Source organism: Montipora foliosa, chromosome 9 (genome assembly GCF_036669935.1).
Source record: "Montipora foliosa isolate CH-2021 chromosome 9, ASM3666993v2, whole genome shotgun sequence".
NCBI lineage: Eukaryota > Metazoa > Cnidaria > Anthozoa > Scleractinia > Acroporidae > Montipora > Montipora foliosa.
The window spans coordinates 16475792-16488517 of NC_090877.1; the positions used below are offsets into that span (position 1 = coordinate 16475792).

At 38.8% G+C, this 12726-nt stretch overlaps 1 protein-coding gene across 3 annotated transcripts in view; it reads right to left on the bottom strand.

Annotated features, from left to right (window-relative positions):
• Positions 1-11835, bottom strand: part of LOC137971161 (microtubule-associated protein futsch-like) — a 48131-nt gene extending 36296 nt beyond the window's left edge. The window contains exon 1 of one of the 3 annotated variants that reach the window (XM_068817906.1): positions 11388-11835. In XM_068817906.1, coding sequence (XP_068674007.1) covers positions 11388-11664 — 277 coding nt within the window. In that variant the 5' untranslated portion in view covers positions 11665-11835. Of the gene's footprint in view, positions 1-6333; positions 6522-10870; positions 11260-11387 lie in introns of those variants that run through there. The other 2 variants (XM_068817907.1, XM_068817908.1) reach the window with 2 other exon arrangements.
• Positions 11836-12726: the final 891 nt, after the last annotated feature.

Sequence of the window (12726 nt, forward strand, 5' to 3'; positions counted from 1 at the left end):
CCTTACCGACCGGGATCAAGACAGACACAGACCGCGACGGCTACGGCAACGAAAACGTCACACCAAAATATAACTTAGCGCTATCCAAAGTACTTTGCGATTATTCCGTCTTGCTCAGGTTTTAAACTACGGGCAAACTATCCTTTAACTGGAAGGGCCGCGAACAGTTTAAAGTAAAAAAATAGAAAATGAAGAGTTCATTGTTATATGCACACCATGTCGCCTAAACCTAAAATTTGGGGGACAGCTGTTCTTAGAGTTATTTTCATAGAGTTAGGTCGTAGAGTTAAACATCCTGAATTCAAGATTTTGGAAGCCAACATTCATAAAAGCAAACCTTAGGCCTAAAAACGTTTCTTTAGGCCTAATTAGGCCAAAGGTTAGCTTTTATACATATTTAGGATACTTTCTGTGTTTCTGTATTTCTGAATTCAGGATTTAGGCCTTCCAAAACCTTGAATTCAGGAATTTGGAAACTTAACTCCAACTCTAATGTCATAACTCTATGAAAATAACTCTACTGCTAGTCAACCTTGTTGTTTTGAGGAGTACAGCCAGGAAATGCACGGAAATTCTTGCTGCACGTGCAGCAAGATTATTTTTCCTTTTTTAACCAATCAAATTCTTTGTGTTTGCTCCAATTCCCTACTTTCTGATCTTGGCGGAAACGTCGAATGGAGGCACCCTCTTAAGCAAATAAATAAAAGTTTTGTATTACTGTGAATTTTCATAATACTCTGGGATCTCACCTTAAACGTCAAACGGCCTTTTGGCTTCCGTAAATTAATTTGAAAAGAAGAACATCGAGGTTCTCAATGAGAGAACCGAGCTGCTGATTGGTCGTTCTTTTCCGCGAAAACAAAACTGACGTGTAACAGTGATGCATCATCAATCGACTTTAAGTGGAGGATAAATTTGGCAACATAGCACAAACCAAATCACATATTTTGGTTGTTTCAGGCCAAGGGATCACAGAAGAAGCAGCAAAAATCATCTTGAGACAACTTGGAGAGCGAACAAGGCCACCCAGGCCGATCAATCTGGGGCAATTTACTAAAAGGTGAACCCTCTTACAACTGCACTAACCCCTCTCCGCCAAGGAACCACTTCAACTATGGAACTATGGAAGTTCAGATGCTCAGAAGCGCTTGGATGATCATACTTCATAATTCATTAAAGAATGTCCTTGGCGCAGTGAACAGAGTTACATTTAATTCCTTTCACGTCTCATAACAACAGTGCGAATAGCATCCCTAAAAGGTTTCCACCATTTTAGTTTTAAATCTACAGCGGTTACATAGAAAAAGGTTAGGGTTACGTTCCTTACATAACCAGAAACAGCTCAGTATACCATTATACGGTATCAAAAATACGTACAATTCAAAATCATGATTTATAGTTTTGAATAATACGGAGACAAGCTTTTAAGGTTCATTGAATTTCCGATCACGTACCTTCACGTGCAACCAGAGAGTTCGATTGGTTCTCGCATCATGTATTATTCCAAGTTAAAGAGGTCATGCTGATTATCAGAGAAAAAACGCTCTATGTCCCAAAAAGAACAACAGATATGTTTCTGTCGTTCTTGATCGCAGTTTCAGAAATATCAACCGCTTTGCGCCTCGTCCAAGTTTTCTGCCCTTTCGATAATATCAGCTGTAAGAAGATTATTTCCGTTTGCTTAATATTCGCAGACGAGCAAAAAAACCACCACTAAAATCTAATTGTTATTCCAAAAAATGAAAACAAAGAGTTCATGACGCCTACGCAAATCGTTCTTTTCAGGATTGAAAGTTACATTTTGGGAGTGAAGAAACAGTTTTATGTCTTCGAAAATTTTATCGTAAAAGAATCAAAGATGCCCCTTGCATCGTTAGACATCGTTAAGGTATGCTTTAAAAGACGATTCTCTGTGTTGTTTCAGTTGACGTTTTATGACAGCAGTACATCGTTAATAAAATATGAAAATTAAATATATATGATCGACGAAATCAAAACAAGAGGAGACCACGCTATCTCTTCATTCATGTCAGACCGGTCACAAGATCAATGTTTCCGCTTTCCTCAAGAAAGCTCTAATTCGCAATTTCTTAAACCACTCACCCATCTGATTTCCACAATTAAATGCGTTTATATACGTTGGAAAACACGAAGTCCCTTCGGTTTAAAACGTGACATAGTAATTTTCTAGACTCTTCTGCCACTGCCATGCCATCTGCTGCGTGGTGAAAAAAAAAATTCAGTGCCGTTTGTTCCACGCGAGAAAAAAAACTTTCTTTAACATACACTTCAAAGGTTACTTGACTTAAGTTGCGATTCCTGTTTTTTTTTTCTATCGTTTTCGAAATCCAAATGGTCTTGATAGCACAAGTGTTACAATTATTATTAATAATACAATTTAAGGAACATGTTTCGATGTTTCAAATATCATCTAAGTAAGATGATCCGCGTATATAACTATCGATATTTATAAATTTCACAACATGATCCGTATATTTAACAAATCGAGAGTGAGTGCGCCTCGTGAGTCCACAACAATTTTGACCACTGTGATGACGAATATCGTTGTTGATAAGAGTACAGAGAACGCCGAACCACTTTCGATTTGTTAAATCGAAATCACGTTTAAAGACAGCTTCGGTGAGTCACTGACGCACAGAAGCTTTGACTTCCTATCTTGAAGTTCAGATTATTATGGAAAGTCACGAGTTTAATTCGCGCCGGAATTTTTCAGACTTCCATTTCACTGCAGCTACAAGTTGCGCTTTTAACTACGATGACCTTTTCAAGACTAAAATTTCCTATCTTGTTTACCAAAATTATGGTGAGTGGGTAGCTACAATAGGTTTGCTCAAAACAAAATTCTTGTCATGTCTAATCATATCGGTAAAATTCTGTTCAAAAAGATTTTTCTGTGTTAGTTTAACTCGTATCGTCATGAAATTTAATCCTTCAATTTTCATATTTTGCATAAAAAAGGGTCACCGAGCAAGCATTCTTGGTATTCTTGAAGAGGCAAAACCAACTTGTCCTCATTCGACTTTCAAGTTCCTGACAATGCGAGAAAACAAGGACCTTAATTTAAAACATTTTCTCTCCAGCTGAGACTTTTGAGCCAAACAATCCGGACAGCTCGAAGCTGTTCACAATACACAAAAACATTGCGTAAAAATCTTCGCAGATGTGTATAATCAACTTATTTTCCGCAAGTACGAGTATAACTTTGCCGCGGGTTTTCCTGACTAAACAAAGTTTTAGCTCATCAGATAGCGTTTCAGGCGAACAAAAAATTGAAAGACGGCTCATCTAACTAGTCCTTGTTCTAATACTACCACTTGTTCTAACTACTTTTTAGCCTGTTGGAGGAAGAAAGGATACAGTCTTTGTTTATGTACTGGTATAATGTGCAGTTATAGTCGTCTGACTCAAACACTGATAGTACTGCCAATGTTGCAGCTTTAATTTAAGTCAAAGTCTACAGTTAGGTCCTAGAAGCCGGATGTTTGTGATGACAAAAGGATTTCCAAGGATTACGGCATTCGTGTGGTGTTTTGGATTTCTGAATCGCCACAAAAATGGAATTTGAGATTAAGATTTACACTGACCTGTCTAGAACTTTGGGAAAGGTAAGGTAAAGTCTGCTACGAGCCTAGAAGGCGCTTATCTCCGGTTTCTGTAGCATGAAGCGACTAGGAGTATTTCTACTCCCCCCTGGATGGGATGCTAGTCCATTGCAGAACTAGAACTTTGGTGGGTAGAAAACGGTAAAATCTTTTGAGAGTTGACACTAAAAACTGCAAAATCATTCGACTTCATCTGGTTACCAAGGTGATTTCCAAACGCGATAGGATAGAAGTCTTCTCGAGGAAGTAAGGTTGCGAGAAAAAACCATAATTTTAAATACCCCTGAACAGATTAATTCTATGCGGTGATGAAAATGTTAGAGGTGAAATTTCTCGGTTTATTTTGACTCAGCAACCTGTCAGTCCTTCAGCCTTCTTCTTCTTTGCTTGGGCAAAGATTTCATTACTTTAATTGCCTTCGGAAATTAAGGCTCCGTCCACACGAAAGCTCGATTCACTTTCCAAAAAGGAAAAGGTAATGAGACTAAATAAATTTGGCGTTTTTCAACGAAAAAAAACGTCACGAGTTGATTCTTTTTACCGTGAAGGACTTAATCGACTCAACCTAGTTCGAATGACCTGGCAAAAAGTTGTTTCTCCATCTGATCTCTGAACGACAAGGACCTCAGAAACACGAATTTCAGCCAATGAAAGTGAAGCCGAACCGAGGATTTTGGGAGGCCAAAAAATTTGAAGTCTTACAAGACCTTGCGAAATGCATATGTGATGTAAAGCATCCCCCAACTCGCAGAGAAGCTAATTGTTTCGAAAAAGAGTACGGACAATAATACGTTGCAGAAAAATTCGTTTATTCTGTTTTTGTCGTTTACTTTATAACACGATTTCGAAGGAAGTCATGCACTGTCCACACTGTGTGTTAACGAATAATTTGAATGTTACATTTACGTCGCTTTAAACGGGGCTCTGTGTACCAATCTTCCACCCAGGCCTCTTTGGCTAACTAAGATTTCGGGATCTTAGATTCATTGTAGATTTTGTTTTGGTTACGGTTTTCTAAATCCTATGAGACTGACACTTGAATAACTTTGCGAGAACGTGGGAGGATAGATTGTTAGCATACGGGCGCGGCGACGATGTTTTTCGTTTGCACCAGTATGAACACTTCTTCTCGCCCGATGTAGAGAAAAATCGAGAAAAATACGAAAACCAAGAACGTATATGAAAGAACTGCTAAATCCCTTAAGCTGAATTGCCCTGACCAGAGTAAAAAACTACAATAAATATGACTGAAACAATAACTTATGAAACAGAAGATTTAAACACGATGATTCAACACGAAAAGCTTGCGTTCAAAAGCATTTACAGAAACACCGACTGGATGAAAATACCACGATAATCTCAGTTGAAGCGACCGTCGGACTCATTTCTGGAAAGAGGTGCTGATGCCAATAAAAATCACACCACATTTTCCTCTGCAGATACCAAGCAGGATTTCTTCATTAACGACGCATGAAAACTTTTTTAAATTAAAAAACAGGCTATTGTGAAAGAGTCCAAATTTCTAAAAAAAAAATCGCGTTGATTGAGACAAAAATTCGATGACGTTCTTTAGCTGACAAAAACAACATTTATAATTCACTTTGAAACACTAAAAGGAGAATGATTTTGAAACTTTGTTTTGGAAACAATGCCCAAAACACTGTCAATACTTCGATATCATCGATAAAATCAGTAATGCGATAAAAAACCCAAACCCGTGAAAGAGCTTTTGGATATATTCCACAGCTTCAACTTATGAGTGTAAACAAAAGTGAACCATAAAATGAAGGCTGTGCTCCAAAAGCCGCGGAGAATGATAAATACGCGGAGTAACAACAACATTGCGCGAAAGATCGACGAAGTCCGTCCTCACTGTAATCTAAGAATAAACTTTACCACGCCAATATCACGGAGAACTACGCTCACGGCTTGGAGTGTAAGGGCAAATTTATGCCTTAAAATTCAACTGGATCAGTTGACACAAAGGATCACCATCTACGAATCCGAAATTTTCGCTTTGTATGTTCTAACGAAGGTCCAAATTTACGTCAACGGCTTGAAATACAAATAAACTGATGGAAACTGAAACGGTTAAAAGGAAGCCAAAAGCTAGCGCCGAAATAAAAACGATATCTAATATGTGTAAATATTGTGCAAAAAAAAAAAAGGGAATTGAAAGTTTGCGATTTGAATTTTTTTTAATGAACAAACGGCTTTGGGATATTCTCCGAGTCGTAAAATTTCAGGGGAGAAAAAAGGAAGAACTGAATTTTCATGAAAATCCGTCGTTTTTGGATTTCGAAGCAATATAATATGGAACACTGCGACCGATCTCAGCGTACACGTCTAGGCATAAAATGCCCGACAAAGGAAGCACTAAATTTCGCCGTTGGTGAAATATGTTGAGAACGATTATAGCAACTTCAAAGCAGTCTTTAAAACAGGGCGGAATTTTGAGCAAAATGCAGTTTACTCGCAAGGGACTAAGATATGGAAAGAAAACTTCATTTTAGGCCGACTGGTCGATCGCACTTCATCTCTCCTGGCGAGTGGTTTTAAGCCATTGTTAGCGAACTAAAAACTAATTTTCCGTAAATTTTCGTCACTGTCTTGCGTTTGCTACAACGGAACGCAAAATCGCAAGAAAATTGCGTAGATCTCAATGTTTCGACTATGTTTTTATGTTACAAGCAGACTTCAATCGACTGACCTTTCTTTTCTTCCAGGCGAAATATGGCTTGTCAATTGCTTGTTTATCACTTTAAAAAAGCCTTTAGATTGTCGGGAAGAAAAAAAGATTTTAGGCAAACTGCAATACAGATGATTTCTGAAGACAAAAGCCGTTTAGCCTTTTCAGGGGGTTTTCAATGCCACTTAACATACGCACATGAGACCGGTAAAGCATGTAAATAAGGATGCGATATGTACAGCGGGAAAGGATAATTGATATGTTAATTCTTGCTTTTATTCAAATCCTTTACAGGCGCGATACTCTTTTTTGTAAACAAGAATTTATGATGTAAAATTTTTCTTTTCTGTCGCCCAAGAAATTAACTCGCATCTAAATTTTGAAATTGGTCAATAAAGTTCACAGCTTGTTCGCGCGCCTCCAACGTGCACGCACGTGTTTAAAAGCAAGCCAAACACTTTAAACACATTTTTGCATGCAAATTGAGCATTGACACAGGAGTAAAAGCGCTCTTTCACAAATCATGATATCGCGAAAACAACGATTGATTTCAAGCAATCTAGAACTTGATAAATTAACGACGTTCTGAACTCAAACTTGTCCAATTTTTTGTCGCCAGCTGATTAAATCTGGCACACCAATAAGGAGACGTTTTTGCTCGTTTGGCTGGTACTAATCTTTACTCATGAAATTTGCCATTGTTATTCTCGTGAAACACCCGTAGAAGGCATTTATTTATTCTAAAACTTACTTTTGACGGTCAGAAAAAAATCTTAATTACTTTTCGACACCAAGACAATATGATGTACAAAAAAAAATTCTAGCCACGTTGGAGAAGCACTACGAAAGGATGAACGGCTAAAGAAATCGTACACTGTTTCCAACATTATAAGCACATCACGATGGCTTTCAAAACTTTCAGAGAGGACTGCTTCACCCACAACTACGTCGTAAATATGTGAAAAGTTTGAAGACTATCGGCAAACATCTAATAAGTCATGCGAACAGATATTGATTAAGGAGGAAATGCTGCTGTCTGTATGTATAAAAACGATTTTCAATAACGATAGTAATTAAAACTCAACAACAAACCGAGTGATATCAACAGCGTTGTATTGAAATAATTTCCATTTTTAACATTTCGGTATATTATGTGTGTGATCAAAGAGAAAAAAAATAACTCCACTTTTTGTTGCTTTTTCTCGAAAAAATGTCCAGGCAAAGTTAAAACGTTAAAACTATCCGTTATGTTTTTCCTTTCCACTTTGCGGCATCCAACGATAAATTGTTTCCACGGTATTGAGGGTGCCCAAGATTGAATGACTTCTCGGACAAATACAAGCCCAACAAAGCTAAGAAGATGCGATAGTGTGGGCCTCCATATATGACGCGGAGATCACTTGATGCTTAGTAAGGAAGAAACTAAAAAAAGCACGTATTTAAATCCTTAGCTCTTTGGGCTGCAGAAGAACCACGACTTTTAGAGAACATCACGCATTTGGGAACAGAACTATTTGATAGAAAAGACGTTTCGTTACACTTATATTTAGAGACTGCAAAGCTTTAACGCAAAAGTAGGATACGTTTAAAACTTGAGTGCAATATATTAACAAGGAAGGGTTACGTTTTTGCAAACGTTGGCGACAGGCAACAGGCAATAGTCGTATAACTTAGTCAAACGTTGGTCTCTCAATAAACCAAGTTTATGTCCGTTCATCGGGTTCTTTGGATAAGTTCGTCCGCTCGAATTTCATCTCCTAGAAGCAGCGTGGCCGGAATAGAAAACCAAGTATTCCGGAGCAAAATAGCAACTGAAAATTGCCGCGTTCAAGCATTTACAAGACAGAGTTGAAATTCTCTGCCTGGACCATTCATGTGAAAGCTTGTGTCTACAGGCTTTTAGATCATTTCCAATCAAACACGGCTTCTTTTGAATCGCTTACACAAGATCAGCAGAACGTAAGCTTTTCACTTTCGTTTCGAAATTGTTAACATCCGTACCTCTTACAACGACTGTTTATGCTGCGCCCTGTCGGTTGTCAGAATCAACTACCACTTCCGCTGCTTAGCAGTGCACGACCTCTCTTCAACCGAAAGGAAACTAGTAAAACCTTCAAAAAGAACGAAAAATGCGACTAATAACATCGCAGACGGCCACGACGATATTAAACAAATCCGTTCAGTTTAATTTGCACCCATTTTCCGTGTGACATCGTTTCACGCCCCCAGAAACTAATTCAAACTACGTGAAAGGATACACAAAATTCGGATGAAAGCGACAAAACAGATTCAGGATTTTAAACAACTGCTTTTTTCTTGAGAGAATAAAGTTCCTACATTTTAGTCCTCGGCTTATTTTAATCATCGACTCATTTTACTCTTGTGTGGTTTAACTCCATCTAATCGTCTCGTTCCTGAAGTCGGAGGCGAAATAATTCCCGGGGAAGTCAAAACATGCTAAAAAAAAAGGGAGACCAGCATAAGAGCTAACTTGTGGCGTGAATTTGCATTCCAATAACAGTACATTCTATTTATATATTATCAGTGACAATGCGTGTTTCTGTTTAAGCATGCGTGAGGAATGATCTAAATCACAATAGTTCCAATAGACACGCTGAATAATTTAGCCCTTGCTAGTTCGAATTTGCTTCGCCAGCAATCGCACATACTTGACTGAATACGCCTGTTTGCCGAAAAGTAGTCACACTTTACACAATTACTAGTATGTTAAAAATGGTTCAACTACATGGAATTCATTCGCTTTTCACAGAGGACACTTGCATAAATGAATTCGAACGGATGTCAACATTCGCAACGTCTGGTGTTTGTTATGGTTATTTGAGTAAATTGAAAATGCCTGCGTTTTCAATTACCTTCACTACTTGACCGTGAAGCTGATGCAAGGAGGGACGAACTCAATAAAAAAAATACATCAACCCTCTTCTCTTGTGGCATTCTGGCGCTTTTGGAAAGTAATTTTCACTGAACTTTCGCGATCCAGAAAAACATAAGGTCAAACAAGAAGGCATTATGCAATTTAAAACTATTCCAACCAAACACGGGGTCGATGATGGTTTTTTGTCCACTTGGAATTTTGGAAGTACAAGAATGGATACATGAATTTGAAGTTAAACTAATTTTTGGGGGGCTGAAAAGCACTTAAAAAACCTAGAGGTTGCATAATACAGCGAGTCTCATGTTGAGCGTGCGGTCATAGAACGTTTCCTTACAAGATGCAAATCTTGACAAAGCCAACAATTTTTGAGAGCTGTTTTTCTGCTTAGCAGCAAAACGCTTTTGACGGGCAATAATTTTCCCTAATAGTAAATACAACAAGCCTTCAAAATTTAACAGGTTGCTAAAAAGTCGAACAATTGTAAAGAAGAAGTAGACTCCGTTTAAATGAACCTTTGTTTGATACACGTCACCGAGAAGTTGTACTATTTAAATACCAAAATAGGAATGATATTTGAAAATACAAGAATTTAACTATATGCGAAGCACCACATTATTTCCATGTAAAAGTAGCATTTCCTGATCTCAGTAAATCAAGGAAATGATCGTATTTTGGGAGAAAAGCAAAAGCGTTTTATTTTCCGCAAACACGTACTAGCCTTTGAGGTCACGATCTCCAAGTGAAAGGGATAACAGTGAAAGTGGGCCAACGCTCAATGAAAATAAAAACACGAAGGCGCTTCAACGTTCAACATGAACTACCAACATTTTTTTATGAAAAACAAGCTAAGCAAAGGAGGGCTTTTACGCAAAGGTCGACCCAAAAATATTACAGCAGAGCAACAGAAGATATCAACAAAGCACACATCAAGGGCACTCATTATCGCGCGTGTGGCTTCGACGCAATTCTAAAAAATGAAATCTTCAAAAAACCCTGCATCGTAGCTCGTCGCTCGAATTCAAATATGAACAATTTTCCCGTAGACCAAAAGCGTTAGATAAGCCTTTGAGAACCCCTTCCAAGCGATCTATTTCTTTCCGCGGTCGTTTCAACTCGATTTTCGTCAACGCCTTTGAGGAAGTGAACAATAAAAGACAACAAACCGCCGAGAAAAGAGGCCAAAACCCAACGAAAGATCGATGGCACCCAGAAATTAGGTGATGTGTCTGGAGTTTTTCTTTTCGTGTTTTTGTTATGCTCGCCTACGCTTGACAGAGTCAGGAAATGGTAAGACGCCTCTGGACTTTGAAATGGCATACCGTGATACCGTATGAGAACATTATATTAAATGGCACACAAGCTCACTTAACATACTTGACGCCGGGAACGAGACAGACAGCAGTTCATTACAACGTCGTCGCAGGCGCGAAAAATATTCACGGCTTTGGGCGACGCATTGCGAGTTTGTCACTCCCAGAATGTTTGCGCTGGGGAAAGAACCTTTCAAAGATATGACTGTGCAGTTATTGTGCGACTGAACGCTTCGGAGTGCATCACCACCCCTTGGCTATTTCCTCCCTTGACTACGTCGAAGTAAAGGTTTTGTCAAATATCTATGAACGCACACTTCCTACCAGCGGTTGAGCATTGTTTAAATGGTACCTTAGCTTAGATGGAATTTCGTCACGTTTGCCTCACGAGGATGAGATAACTCTGCTGTTGTTGACTAAGAGCGCCGTAACTTGATCGAATACAATTTAGGCAAGTCCAGATTCCACACCGTACTGCGAAAAGGGTCGTTTCGATTTGCAACAAGCTAGGGCACACAGATCTCGTTGAAAAGACAGGTTTCTTAAAAACTGCGTTCGCACGCTGGTTTCGCAATTCAGAAAAATTCAAACTTTGTTTTGTTATTTGTGCGTTCTTGCAACTAAGCTAATATCAGACGAGCCAAGAGCGCGCAGAGCATAAGGGTCGATTACGTAGTCAACCAAACGACCAACTCGAGTTTCGTCTTTTCGATCCTGCACGACAAATTTTACAACTGACCCGAGGTGGAGAATCTTCTCGCCCACCACGTGTATTCTGACAAAAAATCAATACAGGCCGTTGGTTGTGTACGGTTTTGCACGAATTTACGCAATAAATAATTGAATATTCGAAGTAAACTAAGACTTACCTGCAGAAGGAACGGTTGGCGAATAATACTGCGCTTGTAGAGACGATATAAACTGCTCTGAATTTCTTCCAACTCCACCGTCACTTGAGGGAAAGCTTTCAACTTTAGTTGAGTTTTCCAGCGCAGATTGCGAGGGAACGGGCTTCTTCAGAGAACGAAAGATCGCATTCGTTGTAACAACCTCATGGGCGAGATGTTGCCGTGGGCTAGCCGACTTTACTTCGAAATTGTGCGCTTTTGTCGACAAAAGTGACGATTTTTCCTGCGATCTGTCCATATCTCCAGATCACCGAACGAAGACGGGCGTCATATTAAGCCGAAAAATTCCTGCAGCCATCTTTTCGAACACAGTATGGCGACTAGTTGTGCCATTATCGGGCAAGGCGGAAACGTGAAAAGCTGAATTGCTTTCAATTCAACTTGTCTGCGATGTTGAGTTCTGTACAGAAACAATGATCGTGCATGCTAATTGGTTCGTCGCACACGCCCCCTGCAAGCAACTCATTCCATTCGCCAATCACGTGCGAGGAAAGTTGACAATTTGCTTTGAAACCTAACACTTTTATTTTGAACAATGTGAGGCGTTTTTGGCATAAATGAGTAATTTAGTTTGGTTCATATAGCAGGAAAAAATACTGCTGTTTTGCGAGATAAACGGAAAAACGCTTCCTCGTTGTGTTGAACTGAAAATTTAGATCAATTAATTGTTGTTCATGTATTCCGTCAACTGGACTGACCTAAGAAAGTAAATATATTGTGCCAACTCACGCGTTTACTTGTCGCTGGATACCGTTTTCAAATTCTTTTTTTCAGCGAGGGTCGCTGTAAATTTGCAATTTCTCGTTGCTAAAATCTTTAACAGGAACTTTTTTCGCCATTTCATTTAAAAAACGACCATTTGGCATTGTGAATTGGTAGTTTGGATATACCGTTCATGAAATCGCCTTTATATTGTATTGATTTCCACGTTTCTATCCGTTGCTGAACCGAATCATTTATATTATAAATATCAATGAAAAGCCGACATTTTGCCCTAGGGAAGGTTTTGTGTTGCGAATCAGCTGATGTATTAACACAGAATGGCAAATCAGCTGGCGTTCGACTGTGTTGAAGATCATTGATTCATAGCGACACAATTTTGAAAGGGCTATTCCCTGTTCGCTTTCAGTTCACTCGCGATTTGTTTTACATAGTCACAACCGTAAGAATTAAATCAGAGCTTTTTTATCTTTGTTTGCGATGGCTTCCATGTATTTGGTTTTTTTTTTTACTGAGACTTTACTATCCTTGAGGCCTTCTACAATCATTCGATCAAGGTGTGCAGAATTCAAAATATACA